At 41.3% G+C, this 15,321-nt stretch overlaps 2 protein-coding genes across 15 annotated transcripts in view; one reads left to right on the forward strand and one right to left on the reverse strand.

Annotated features, from left to right (window-relative positions):
* Positions 1–8,123, reverse strand: part of syne1b (spectrin repeat containing, nuclear envelope 1b) — a 103,260-nt gene extending 95,137 nt beyond the window's left edge. For 5 of the 14 annotated variants that reach the window (XR_009791578.1, XM_061795785.1, XM_061795784.1 and 2 more), the window contains exons 1-2: positions 2,643–3,077; positions 574–635 (exon numbers count right to left, since the gene is read on the reverse strand). Coding sequence is in view for 13 of the 14 variants with exons in the window: in XM_061795785.1 (XP_061651769.1) it covers positions 574–635; positions 2,643–2,718 (138 nt within the window). In the remaining variant the exon portion in view is untranslated. Of the gene's footprint in view, positions 1–573; positions 636–2,642; positions 3,101–7,944 lie in introns of those variants that run through there. The other 9 variants (XM_061795788.1, XM_061795794.1, XM_061795795.1 and 6 more) reach the window with 4 other exon arrangements.
* A 2,819-nt stretch (positions 8,124–10,942) lies between these two features.
* On the forward strand, positions 10,943–14,180 carry myct1b (myc target 1b). The gene is made up of 2 exons (XM_061794872.1): positions 10,943–11,346; positions 13,202–14,180. Exons 1-2 carry the CDS (start codon positions 11,292–11,294, stop codon positions 13,684–13,686), a joined length of 540 nt encoding a protein of 179 aa, XP_061650856.1. The 5' UTR covers positions 10,943–11,291; the 3' UTR covers positions 13,687–14,180.
* The last annotated feature ends 1,141 nt before the right edge of the window (positions 14,181–15,321 follow it).

Consider the following 15,321-nt stretch of genomic DNA (forward strand, 5'->3'; position numbering starts at 1 on the left):
CACACAACCCAGCAATGCGGGACATTGCCACAAATGTGTGGCCTTTCACAGAACGACAGCGACAACAGACTGGAAGAAGTTAGTGTCGCAAGCTCTGGTGAACTCCGTGCTGGAAAATAATGATGGCCACACAAAATATTGACACTTTTGGCACAATTTGGACATTTTCACATAGGGGTGCACTCACTTTTATTGCCAGCTGTTTCGACATTAATGGCTGTGTGTCAGTGTCTTGGCACTGATCTCTTTTTACAACAGGGCAACATCAATAAATCAAAGTCAAAAATCAAGTTCATTTCAATATTTCACTCTACAACGACAGCGCAGGGGTAAAGTCATAATTACAGGAAATATTTGCATGAAAAACACATTTAGGCAATAAATATGAAACAATCTTTCTTGTGCCGCATGACGACATAATCTGATGCAACTGTGCTAACAAGTTTGTTGCGTGCAGATTGTAACCTCAAAAGGTCCAATGTGGGTACCGTTGTAAACCGAGGACCCCCTGTCATTTTTTTTTACTGTCGCAAAGGAGTAGGAGGCGCGAGAATCGATGAGTCAGACGCTTACCTTAGCCAAGTGAGAGTTGATCCATTTGGTGAAGGTTCTCTTCTGCACAGCTTCTTGCTCGTCTGCAAAAAGAAGGCACACGACACGTCGGAACCAGGCAAGGCCACCGTACATACCGGAATCAACTCTGCCTGGGCAATGCGGTGCCAATCGATCGATGTCAATCGGGTTCCACTGCTAGAGCCGCCGCTACGCAATATTGCTATGGATTGGTTTGAGTCACTTAATAAGGAAAATATGAGCACATCTCTGGGTGCTTTGCCACCTTTAGTTCAGTTGATGGCTTTGCAAACTCGGTACTCGGTTTCCCAGATGGTTTGGCAGCTTTTGACCAAAAGCCAAGTGGAACAAAGCGTCAACAACAAACCACGTGAGATGGCTGTCTTCTCTTTTTTTTTTTTGTCGAAAGAATGTAAACAGGAAGAAGATTTGTTAATAATTAAATGGACAATCTAGCTGAGGTGCACTTTATTGTGATCAAATTAGCATCCGTCAGGCAGTGAAAAGACAATACGCTTCTGTCAGACCAAAATCAAGTCGTGTTCAGTGAATCTCATCTGTTTACTTCCCGTAGTGACCGCAACTTGTATGTCTGTTTGGACCAAAGGATCAGTCGGTTCAGTCCGCATCTGAGTTTCATGACCTGACCCAAAAAAAAAAAACTGTACCATGGGAGAAAACGAATCTGGTCCTCTATCTTTACTAACTGTAGTTATGTCAGCGTTACGTCGTTTATGGTCAAACCTGCTCACTTCTTTGACGCAACCCAACCAGTTTGTCTGGAAGCGTATCGACGAAACTGTTGGTTTGGTCCGCATATGAGTTCGATTGGCGGGTGCAGACCTGACCAACAAACTGCACCAAGTGGAGAAAAAGAATCCTCCAGTTCTGTAACTGTAACTGTTTCAAACTCTTGGGCCATGGATCGGATCGAAGGTGGATTGCTTTTCTTACCGCAACCCAATCACGCCTGGAACTGTACCGACGGACCGGTCGGTTTGGTCCGCATAAATCGAAGACCTGTTCGGTAAATCAACAGTGTCATATGTTTAATATATGTACAGTAGTTACGTCACCATCACCTGATTGGTCCATTTTGGATGGGATCAAGGTCGGATCGCTTTCTCGCCACAGCTGAACCAGTACCGACGGGATGTGTCGACGGTCCGATCTATGAGCTTGTAGTTCCATATGCGAGCTTGCAGCGACATCACCATTACATCATTTACAGTTAAGCCTGATTGGTTTGACTTTGGGCGAGAGGCAAGGTACACAACGGGCTGGTCACCAGCCAATCCCAGGGCACATATAGACAAGCAACCACGAAGACCTTAAATAATCTACAGTCCTTCCATGCTTGTTTTTGGAATGTGATAGGAAGCCGGAGTACCCGCGAAAACCCACGCAAGCATGGGCAGAACATGCAAACGCCACACAGCTGAGATCCAAAGCCCAATCCTCAAAACTGCGATGCAGACGTGCCAACCACTTGGGCGCCGTGTTGACCCTCACCTGAACCAATGCAACGGAAAATCCCTCTTGAGAGGAAAAACGTCAGTTGTGAACTTAACTGCATCCTTGTGAAAGAAGTCTTGTGTTTGATGATGCCGTTTTCGTCATTGTGGATAGCATGACGCAGCTTTATACCCCACTTGAACTACAGCACTGAAGGACAACCCCCCCCCCCCCATCTGTCCACCCGTCCATCCAACATTGTGAGGTTAATTAGCTGTCAGGGAGCATTGCAGCAGCAAGCCTGCAGCTGTGCCAACACACTGTGCACTCGCAGGTCTCAAAAAGAGGTCACGTCAGGAGATTAGCGGCAGCCTCCTTTGTGGTTCTGTTAATGCGACCACAAGGCCCCTTGTGCATTATGCAGCAGCTTCCTTTTTGACTCCAAGCCAACCAACTCCTCGCCGATACGGCAGTCACGCTCACGAGACGTCACCGCGCCAGTGCCCAACGTTCGGCCGCCGATGCTCGCCGGTGCGTCGACAAGCGCGGCGCGCATCCGTCCGCCAATTAGAACGCGCCTTCCTCTAATTGTATCCCCGCAGACGTGGACTTACCCCGCAGATATTGAAAGAATCCCGTGACCAGATTCAAGGAGGTCTTCCCGGCGCAAACGTCCTTGTAGCGAGCCATTCGACAGACCCATGTGTCAAAGGAGTAACATCCACCGTGGGCTCCCCCCCCCCCCCCCCCAAAGCAGGAAGCGACACGGAAAAGGGCTGGCTGGGATGAATGCGACCCCCCCGTCTGCCCTTACACACACTCGCTCTCTGACACGCACTCACACTCACACACTCCCGAATGCCTGATCTGGTTTACAATCCCATCCTTTCCTCTCGCCGTGGCGTTCGCATCCAGAGGAGCCACGGATGTGGATGCGCACAGCCCCCGCTGCACCGGGGCGTCATCGGCACAGCGCCGTCAGAGGCGCGGCCAATGGGCAGCGAGCAGGCGGGGGGGCCAGGAGACGACGATGTCACGTGATTTGGTTCACCGAGAGGCTCCTTTGGATAATCCGCCGTGACTGATGCTCGCGCCACCGAACACATTCAATTTGACAACAGAATTGCCGATATTTCAATTTCAACGTATAATTCATAGTAATAAAAATCAATATCTCAAAACTAATTCACAATCAAGAGTATGCAGTACTATAATAGTAGAATCATTTTCATTTGAAATGCAACTTTTTAAAAATATACTAAAAATGTGCAACATAATGGTAGTACATTGAATTTTAATTTATGATTCATATTCATAAGTATGCAATATCAGTTTATAATTTTAAATATAAAAATATAAAGAAACAAATCTTTTTCACAAAAATATCAAATGGACAAAAACACAATCCCCCCCAAAAAAACAGCTAACGGCACCTATTTTTTATTATTAAAAATTATGGATATATAAATGTATGGAAATCATTAGCCTAATAGCATATTTGCCTAAATGTAAACTTTTTAGGAATGCAAAAAAAAAAAAAAAAAAAAACATTTTTCAAACAGATTAATATTTTTTATTGATTTGGTAACATTAAGTTAAATAAGATTAGCAATTATACTATTAGGCTCACGAAATCTATTTCATTTAATGATTAGTGAATTTATCATTATCATCAATTATAATGTCAAAAAAAAAGACGTTTTGAATAAATGTTTTCTTTTATACACTCGTCATATATTACAAAAAACTTTTTCCTCTGAACTTTTGCTCACATAAGGCAATAATTATATACATTGTAACTATAAACAAATGTATTTTGTAAAGTATTAATATGGTAATAAATATATACATATGGGTTTATAGTTTATAGAAATAATACTACTAATTTGTGAATTACTACAAATCTAAATGTATTAAGTAGTATTCTATACGACATTTATTAATTATATATATATATATATATATATATATATATATATATATATATATATTAATATACATTCTAATGAACACATTTTGTTCTTAATGGATGTGGCGCCTCGTCTACCATCTGCTCCCACTCTGCCATTGTGACGGCAAAGTAGACGCCCCCACCCACGACCCACCGCGGGACTCCCACTGTCGTACGTACTCTGTATATTCTTGCTTCACTTAACGTCACACTTGTGCATATCACACACAATCGTGGCAGAGTACATGGTAGCGTGGAAAAAAAAAAAAAACATTCTTTATTCTTTCAAGACCACCAGTGAGCTAAAAGCTTTTCTTCTAAAAATAGATCAGAGCTGCCGATTCTATTATTGGTGCTCTGTACCCAGATGCTGCAACTTGCCCACAAAAACTAGCTAGGTGCTTTTTATAGAAGCAAAATACGCTATGACAAACGGCTCATAATCTCACCTGCGCCATATAGATCGCAACTGAGTCTTCGAACGTGATTTAGCAGCGGTAATATTACGAGAAATGAGTCGTAAGGCTCCCTGAATGAAGTCGTAACGTAACCAGAAAAAATTGTGATGTTATGAGAATGAAGTGGAATATTGCAAGAATGTTGTCATGTTCTGAGAATAAAATCATTAATATTATAAGTAAAAGTTGTAATGTTGGAAGAAGAAAGTCGTACGTTAAAGAGAAAACGTGTTCTGAGAATAAAGTTAGACATTATTATGAGGAAGACGTAATGTTCCGAGAATAAAGTCCTAATATTATAAGAAATGTCTGCCCAACTCATGTAATAGTCTGCCATGCAATATATTCATCATGTAATCTTTTTCTAATCTTCCAATTTTTGAATCGCCGTACGTACAGTTATTAGATATTGAAGTGTCCGTCGACGTTACTCACATCTCACATCGTGTCCGAGCAGATTGATTTGAATTAAACACCATCCAACGCTGACCTCTGAGTGCCAATTAAAAGACAACAAAGGGCCGAAGCCAGTAATGGATCACTTAAGGTGATCTCGCTACAAATGAGATCACTCTTTTACTCACTCACTCACTCACTCACTCAGCTGCTGCTCCATGAGGTCCGCTATTGCACAGCCGCCTCCATCTTGGTTGTGAAATGACCGTCGGCTCTCTTCACCGACATTGACATTGAGAAGAGGTCGGGTTCGAGATCCGGCGGTCAGTGCAGCACATGTTACTGACACTGGAGTGATGATGTCACACACACCGTAAGACTCAACGCATCCGGAAAATGTTCACAGAGCTTCACTTTCTCCACGTTTTGTCATGTTACAGACTTATTCCAAAATGGATTGAATTTTTGGTTTTCCTCAAAGTTCTACACACAACATAACAACACATTCATTTGCAAAAAAAAAAAAAAAAAAAAAAGTAAAATAAATACATAAATAAATAACAATGTTGTTATTATGGGATCTTGTGTGTAGAATTTTGAGTTGATTCCATTTTGGAATAAAGCTGTAACATAAAAAAAAAAAAGGATGAAGAAAAAAATATATAAAATTAAACTATAGACTAAATGAAAGTAAAATGACTCAGTGTTTGAGGCTGCCTGACAGCAACGCAGTCATGGATTGGGAAACATGATCATGTTTGTGGAGAAATAATTCCATCTGGTGGAATTATTTACGTATTGCACGGAAAATAAAGTCCCGTGATGTTTATTGAATTTGTTTAATTGCTCATATCTGCCTCGTGCTCACGTCTGAAAAACATAACATGAGAATGAATGAAGGACTGTCAATTAGAGTTCATGTTCACATGCAATGTGAACTATGTGTTGACTGTTCCAAATCAAACCTAATTTAATTATGGATTGGAATAGTTTCCAATTCTCCAATAATTTAATAGGGTTGCTTGGAAAATGTATTTATATTCTTTTGGGGTTGGTGCCAGCACGGATGGCTAGTGGTCCGCACGTCTGCATCACAGTTCAAGGGTTATGGGTTCGAATCTAGGCTCCGTTTCTCCCTCCAAAAAGTCAACTTAGGGTAATTGAAGACTCTAAGTCAGTGGTGATCAAATCTTTTAACCAAGTCCTACCTAAAAAAAATTAACAAATAAATAGCTCTCCAAGTACCAAGTCCAAGTAGTAAACGAGATGTTATTCCTAAAAAGTATATTTATAATTATTGTAGTGAGGAGAAGCGGCTCAGAAAATGGATGGATGGATGTAAGCTACTCTAACATTAACACTGTTCTTAAATATACGAAAAAACAAAAACTAAATTGTACTTAAATAATGACTAAATTAATGTATTACAGAAAACAATTTTTAATTATTTTTTTTACCTACACAAATGTCAAGTGTTCACAAAGACTTCCTAAAGATTTTATGTTAAATACCGCTGTACTTGGGCAGCGATTCATTTGCGTACCACTAGGGGGTGCCCGCGTGACACGAGTGGTACTGCTCTAGGATGTCCATGGGTGTGAATGTGAATACGAATGAATGCTTGTTTGTCTGAGTGCCCTGCGATTGGCTGGCGACCAGCCCGAGGTGTACCCCGCTTCTCTCGCCCAGTCGGCTGGGATACAAGTGAACGACAAGCCCTAAGGAAAACGGATGGATGCTTGGAAAATAGACGGCAAAAGTTACGTTTGCTCGTTCACACAATGCGGCGAAGCCCAAAGCAAAACCCGGCGGGTTCCCAGGCCCTCGCCGAGCAGCTCGGGTCAACGGCTTAAATTTGGCAAGTCATCGGCCGTGTGTTTTTGTCTTTGTGGACTTCACACTTTTTGAGAATCACAAGTCACTATGGCGACTGTTATAAAACATTTCGCTTGCGGTTGTGGTGCCAAAACGCTGCCCTTGTTCCTGCTTTGACTGTTTCCTGTGCAACCTCGCCTGCGTTCAAAACCACAGCACGCGTTGCATCTGTCACGACAGGTTCACAAACTGTTCCATCAAGACAAAAAAACCCGCAAATTGAATTTAAATGGCACAGTACGGTACCAAGTGGAACAGTTAAGGACACAGGGGTCAAATTCAAGGCCCGGGGGGCCAGATGCGGCCCACCACATCATTTTATGTGGCCCATCATGTGTCTCAAACTTCCATGATTCTTGCTGTTGTTATATGTACCAAAATTTCAAATTGTCATATGGAATAAAAAAGGCATTTTTGTTACCAAAGCCCTTTTTAAAGTAGCTTGAACAATATTTGTTCAACTATTGTTAACTATTATCCTTGACTTCTGGTTTCAAAACTAGTCATCCAACAATTTGTTGTGTATATGTATTAATATGATGGGGGGATTTAACATTTATATGGTTTCACAGTCATAACGGCCCGTGACAAAAATGAGTTTGACACCCCTGAGTTAGGAGTTTCCAGCTACTCGACCAGTGATTTCCAACCTTTATGGAGCCAAAGAACATATTTTACATTCGGAAAATCTCACGGCACACCAACAAACAAAAATGCCACAAAAAGTGGATACATTAACTACTGTATGTACTTCCTGCCATCCAATAGAATAGAATGTATTTGTCCTGTCTGTCACTGTGCCTCACTGGCATAAAGAGATGAAAAAAGATACATTATTTCTTGTAAATAAAAAATGTAATTTCCCACGGCACACTGGTTGACAATCACTGTACTGGACTGATTGTCACTAGGCCGCTTTGACAAAACGTGACTTAAGCGTGCGGTTCCGCAGTTCGGCAAAGTTCGCACATCGATACCTACGCATCAGCACAACTTTCATCCACTGAGCTGATTGTCACTAGGCCGCTTTGACGTTATCATGTTAACGTCTCAGGTTCTACTGCTGACGTGTGTTTCCTTGTGTGTGTGTGTTTGTGTGTGCTTGAGCGACTTGGGACTGACCGGCAGCCCAGTCACTGAATCAGCAGCACACCCCTTTGCAGCAGTAACACAGCAGCGCACGCACACACACACACACACACACACACAATAATCCATAATAAAACAGACACTCACCCTGCAGTTTTTGCATCACATTAGCGATGTCCGCGCAACCTGTGACACGACGCCTCGGAAGGGCCATGATGTCGTCTTTGAGGGTTTGTGTGTGTGCGTGTGTGTCTAGGGCGGGCAGGTGATGCTCCGGTTACGTCATGCGCCGTACCGACCAATGGCGGCGCTTCCTCCGTACACGGCCTGCGGCAGACGAATGTTCAACTTTGAGGCAAAATGGAGTGACTGGCAACTACAAATAGTTTGCTGGATTAAAAATAAATATTTTTTTTAAAAAACATCCCCAAGTCCTTTGGGCAGCGATACTCGACACTGGCGTGGAAACAAGAGCTCAGAAAATGCGGGAAAAAAAGATTTTAAATACATTTAATTAAAAAATATATATGGAATATTATAGCTAACAGTAATTTAAAAAATGTATCATTTTTTTGAATTAAATAATTTGAAGATGTTTTTATATGATTGTTTCATAAAAATATTTCAATATTTTACAATTTGCTCTTACTTTAACAGAATCCAAAATCTGTTTAAGACAACTCATGCAAGATGTTTTTTTCATTACCTACTTTACTTAAAGTCCAACTTTGACCTTTTGCTAACTTGCACCTTTAAATGCTACTATTTTATTGATATTTTTTGATTAGTATATTATTTGTAAACTCTATTAGTAGTCATCTTGTAAAAAATATTTTTTAATCGATCAATTGCGCGTTCATTTCCCCCATTGTCGATCAAGGAGATGTAGTCAAATGTCCATCCAGTTGTTATGAAAATAAGTTATGAGGTGAAATAAAATATATATTACTATTTACAAAGATATTTATATACCATAAAATATCACTGATTTATTTTAAATATATAGTAATTCCAGAGGATGACTATTAAATAAGCTAATATACCGTAGAATATTTTCGGTGCAATTGCGTCAAATGTCCAACTTGTATTTAAATATTGATTTAAAATATAAAAGAAACAAAGAAATTAACTTGGAAATTCTACTCACTTTCACCTTTACTAGTGTTCTATATTAGTTTATTTATTAGAATATATATATTCATATATTTCTAGAATAAATAACTAATATTAAAAAATTTTTTTATTATTTACTTAAGTAAAGGAGTTGAATCAAGACTTCTACTTTGACTTGTTTTTACTTCTACGTAAGCAGAGTGTGACTACTTTTGCTACGTACCGCTACTGTACGCAATATATCGTTTTTATTATTATAACAATAAAGCTCGCAGGTGCACCACTCCAACGTACTGTCATGTTTAACCATGTCAGTGAACAGCAAAATGAGTTAAATCGACCGTAAAGAGGCTTTCGTTCATCAGTGAGGAACTAGCTTGAACTCATTAGCATCCATTAAAAAAAACTAATAATAAATAAATAAATAAAAAGTTCTTGAGCTGTGTTGCAGAGGTTTAAGAAGCATAAACGACAAGAAAACAAACGACACTTGAGGGGAGGTGACGCTAACCACCCAAAAAAAAAAAAAAAATTTAGGTGAAGTCAAAAATGTAGAAAGGTACATGGATGTGAAGGTTTAGCTCTTACCGCGTTGGGCTCGCTTTCACACCGGAAGTGAGGCTATGTTGCCTGGTTGCCGTGGCAACGCGGCTCAAGAAAAAACATTTTAGTACCTTGTCTCCATCTGCTGGACATAACATCATTAAAAGAACAATTAGCTGAGCTTTTTCAAGTAATATATTGTGTCATCCATGGCTGATGTCTTTGTTGGCTCCGTGGTGACATTTAGTGTATAAAATTTTTTTTTTTTTTTAAATGTAGACCAAGATGTTAAACTCAAGGCCCAGGGGCCAAATGTGGCCCACCACCTAATTATATGTGGCCCGCAAAAGCTAATCATGTACACCGACTTCATATTTCTTGCTAAACAGTACAAACTGTCTTTTCTTCGAATGACGCTGAGATATTGCAAGTATTTTTTGTTACCAATTCCCCTTTTAAAATAAACTGAATAATAGTTTAAAAGGCTTCTGAATTCAAAAGTTCATCAAGTTGTTGTGCATATGTAATAATATAAGTCAATCATACTTTTAATCTTTTGTGGGTTCGCAGTCATAACGGCCCTGTGAGGGAAACCATAACTACGACGTGGCCAGTGACAAAAATGAGTTTGACACCCCTGATCGATGTCTAAAGTTCCTACGGGTGCTTTCAGCTTTCACTCGACGGACAAAGCGTCAAACTAACGTTGGAAGCTATTGTTGCAACTAACGCCGCTAGCTCAGGTTGGACTTCATTAGCGCTAATGTTAGATGTAATGTTGGACGCTAACTTCGGAAGCTAACATTGAAAGCTAACTTCAGAAGCTAATGTTGGAAGCTAACATCAGAGGTCACGTCAGACGCTAACTTGTAAATTAATGTGGCGGTGTTGCGCATGACATGGCCGAACGCAATTACCGCCTGGCCCTATGTCTACAAGTTAGCCGAACATTATTATACACATTTATTATCAGAAGGCAATGCTGATAACACACACAGCCAACGCTAATCTGTGCTAAAACTGCAGCTTTGCTCACCTTTTGGTTTTTGACATGCTAGCGCTTTGGCATCAAATTGGTTCTTTCACTTTGGAACCTCAGCCCGCCTAGCTGCCGATTCTTCGACTGAGGAACTCTGTGTGGGGGTGTTTATCACGTTAACCAGCCCCACTGTGATGTCACAATCTGTAGAAATTCTGACCGGATCACTCACAGACATATTTTCCGAAATAGCCAGCTAACTAAAAATGCACTTACCGGTAATTGCTTGATTTTGTACTTGAGCAGGCACTCCAGAGACCCAACAAATATCACAAAAAACAACAACAATTTTCCATAATTTGTCAGTTTAGTGTCAATACATGACATGTGTTTAAAAGCAAATAGTACACATAGTAGCAGTACAAAGCGTTATGCAATGGTTATTCATTCGCAGTGGAAAAAAAACAGCAACAATGGAAGGAAATCCCCACAGAGACCGAGCGCTTGATAGCCTGCAGAGCCACCAGAGGAGCGGACGCTCAGATTTATGAACCCACTTCAATCGGTTTCTCTTTAGGACACGTTTGCGTCCTTTTACGAGAAAAACAACTCGAAAAGCAGCAGATAAAACAAGTTACAGTGGAGAGGGTGCCATTGTTTCATTAAGAAAGGTTATCGATCCAGAGGAAATGATGCAAAAGGAAAACAACGCTATGGGGCACGTAGATAAGCTATGCTAATTTTAAAAGAGGGGAAGGAAGCATGACTCCAAAGTTTCCTCCAGCCCGACTGGACACAGTGTGCAAGAAGCAGAAGCTCGTCTTAAGGTGTGGGGGTCAGGGGGGAAACCCTTGGAAAGATGGCACAGAATGAAACGCATCCCTTTTTGGAAATACTCAAATCCTTTAATAGCGGTGAGTGCGTCGATATTGGTGGATTTCCATAGTGTTTTTAAACATTTTTTTTAAATTTAATACCTTATCATTGAACACTTTTTACAGTTTGTATACAGTATAGTATAGTATATATATATATATATATATATATATATATAGTCCCATAACTTTTTTTTAATAGTAGTTGTTGTAGTCTTAGATTTAAACTCTCCTCTTAAAAAACATTTATTTTATTAAATACATAGAATTACAAGAAAAACCTTTTTATCTTTTTTTTTATCATATTGAAATTGTTTTTTTTTTTTGAAGTTGTAAAATATATTTGAAAAACGTTGAGATTTTTTTTTAAAGTTTCATACTACGAGTCAAATTGATTTGTTTGAAATGCTTGGGGGGGAAAAAACTGAAGCACGACAAAGTACATTTTAAAAATAAGGATCAATATATATAGAGAGTTAAAAGAAAAACTAAATTTTGATCCCATTGTCTTTACATTTTAAAAGCATAGAAAAAACATTTAAAAACTTGATTTATAACTCTCCTGTTCTTTACTGGGTCTAATTGATGTGTTTTGATGTTTAGTCATGAAAAAAAAATCATTTTAAAAAGGCCAGCAGTAGTATTCATATCCCATTCTTTTAAAATATTCTATCTAGATTTATTAACACCCCTCTTATATTATAGGTCAAGTTTTACCAGCTTTAATGTTTCGTAATAAAAATAATTGTATTTTTAGACAAGTTTTATTGGATAAACCTTTTTTTTAAATTATTATTTTTAGATTTATGAACACTCCTGTTTCAAATCAACCTGCTTATTTTAAGAACAAAAATGTAGATATGAAAAATGAAAATAAATATATAGAGTTAAAAGAACTTTTTTTTAAATCCCTTTTTCTATTTACTGTATAGTGCTTTGTTTTTATGACGGTAAGGGACCATCTTAAAACTATTTTTTATAATAATAAAACAATTGCCAAAATGCAACTCCAGTTATGCTGTAATATGAATAGAGTGTGTGAGTGTGTGTGTGTGTGTGTGTGTATATATACGTATATTAAAAAACACAGTGAAGATCGCAAATCATGTTAAACCCACACAGCAGAGGACGTGATGTAAGGCGTTATGTAACGTGCCAACTATAGCAGCAGTCGATGACAGTGGGTTGCGGCTAAACTAAAAGATTCCAATGACATATTTTATCTATGTTAGTTTAGATTTTGGATGGATTCAATCGACTACGCTGAGGCCCACATAGCTTGTGTGTTAAGTGACATTCTTAGCAGATATCTATGTCAATGTAGATTCTTGATGAATTTCCAGTAAGCGGCTATGTGGATGACCACATAGCCCATGCGTCAATCAACGCATCCGTTTTCTGAAGCGCTCGCCCTCAGTAGGGTTGTCCTCAGCGAGCGTGCTGGCGCCTATCTCAGCTGACTTCGGGCGAGAGGCGGGCTAGACCCCGAACTGGTCGCCAGCCAATTGCAGGGCACACATTTGCACCGACAGACAATTTAGAGTCTTCAGTGAACCTACCGTGCATGTCTTTGGGATGTGGGAGGAAACCGGAGTACCCGGAGACAACCCACGCAGGCACGGAGAGAACGTGCAAATTCCACACAGGCGGGGCCGGATTTGAACCCGGGTCCGCAGGACTGTGAGGCAGACGTGCCGACCGGCTGTCCAGCACGTAGCCTATCTATGTCGATTTTCATTTTTGACGAAGGCCGCATAGCTTTATCCGAAGCCTGCGTTTATCTGTGTTGGTTTCGCACACGGCATGGCCCGCTACCTCGATGAAAGCCAGCTACTTTACGCGAGCCGCTGCACGACCAAATTCCTCCTAAGACTCTGCGCTGTCTTCGTTCTAGGCGACCTGATCCTGGCCTTCTGCTTGTCGGTGCTGGTGGGCCTTCTTCTGGGCGCCCTGGTCTACGTCCTGCTGACTTGGGTGTCCCGCCGCAGGGCCAGCGCCCGCATCACCCGCCGCTCCCGCGAGAAACCCGGCAAATCGTCGCCGACTCAAATCCCGCCGGAAGGCCAGCTTGGCCTGTACCGGAGCACCTTCCTCGGCGTCTACCGCCAGCCCTCCCTGGAGCTGGTGGGACCTCTGGGGAGCAAACCGGGCCCGGAGACGTCCACCTTTCGTCCTTTGGCCGGGAAAGGCGGCCCGGAGATGGGAGAAGACACGGAGGCGAGCCCGCCCGAGGTCTCGACCCGTTCGGCGTCCCCGGTTCCGAACAAGCGCCACTCCTTCTGGCTGGGCGGTAACGGACTCAAGGGGTTTCTGCCCTCGCAGACGGCGCCGCCCGCCTACAACAGCATCATCCACGCGTTCCAGGAGTCCTGCACTTGAATGCAGCCGAGACTTTGGAGAGGCCCCCTTAGGGAAGCCCTTTAAATTGAAGACCCTGTCAAGTAAATTCAGCGATGTGTTTTACATGATACGCGTTTAACTGAAAACGTGCCGAGACTGAGGACGATGCAGGACTCAATTGTGGGGTTAAACTCTTTTGAACCATTTCTGTTTTCCTGATTTCTCGGGTGTGGCTAAAATGGCGCCCAGTGACGCACTTCAGCATCAAGCGTCGGGTTCTTGTTTTCGCAGGTGGAGATCTCACGCCTGTGTCAAGGTGCCCTCTGACCTCTGCATAACTTGTGTTCATATGTTTCAGAAATATGTATGATCATTCCTGTGCTGTTTTGATTGTTTTACTGTCCCTTCAAAGACCGCACGTGTCTGCGGGAATCTGTGCAAATGTGGTGGAAACACAGACAGTTCCCACGTCTTTTTCACGCTTCCTGTTGAACACTGTTACCACTGACAAATAAAATGTTTCACAGTTTCAAGATTCCCACCATTTTCCTTTGACACACACGCTGGTTCATCTAAAATCCATTTTAGTTATGGTTCACGTTTGAAAAAAATAATATAAAAATAATTGGAAAATTAAAAATTTGTGGCTGTAACACGTTCCAAAAAAGCTGGGACAGGGTCATGTTTATCACTGTGTTACATCACCTTTTCTTTTAACAACATTCAATAAACGTTTGGGAACTGAGGTCACTAATTGTTGCAGCTTTGTAGGTGGAATTCTTTCCCATTCTTGCTCGATGTACAGCTTCAGCTGTTCAACAGTCCGGGGTCTCCGCTGTCGTATTTTACGCTTCATAATGCACCACACATTTCCAATGGCAGACAGGTCTGGACTGCAGGCAGGCCAGTCTAGTACCGGCACTCTTTTACTACCAAGCCACGCTGTTGTAACACGTGCAGAATGTGGTTTGGCATTGTCTTGCTGAAATAAGCAGGGACATCTGTGAAAAAGACGTCGCTTGGATGGCAGCATATGTTACTCCAAAACCTGTATATACCTTTCAGCATTAATGGCGCCTTCACAAATGTATAAGTTACCCATGCCATTGGCACTAACACAGATGCTGGCTTTTGAACTTTGCGTCCATAACAGTCCGGATGGTTCTATGGTTCTTGGCCCGGAGGAAACGACATCCACAATTTCCAAAAACAATTTGAAATGTGGACTCGGACCACAGAACACATTTCCATTTTGCGTCAGTCCATCTTAGATGAGCTCGGGCCCAGAGAAGCCAGCGGCGTTTCTGGGTGTTGTTGATAAATGGCTTTTGCTTTGCATAGTAGAGTTTCAAGTTGCACTTACGGATGTAGCGCTGAAGTGTATTTACTGACATTGGTTTTCTGAAGTGTTCCTGAGCCCACGTGGTGATATCCTTTACACGTTGATGTCGGTTTTTGATGCAGTGCCGCCTGTGGGATGCCTGAGGGGTGCCGCTTACATGCAGTGATTTCTCCAGATTCTCCGAACCTTTTGATGATGTTATGGACCGTAGATAATGAAATCCCTAAATTGCAATTGTACGTTGAGGAACATTGTCCTTAAACTGTTGGACTATTTTCTCACGCACTCGTTCACAAAGCGTTGAACCTCACCCCATCTTTGCTTGTGAATGA

The sequence above is a fragment of the Phyllopteryx taeniolatus genome, chromosome 13, assembly GCF_024500385.1.
Source record: "Phyllopteryx taeniolatus isolate TA_2022b chromosome 13, UOR_Ptae_1.2, whole genome shotgun sequence".
NCBI lineage: Eukaryota > Metazoa > Chordata > Actinopteri > Syngnathiformes > Syngnathidae > Phyllopteryx > Phyllopteryx taeniolatus.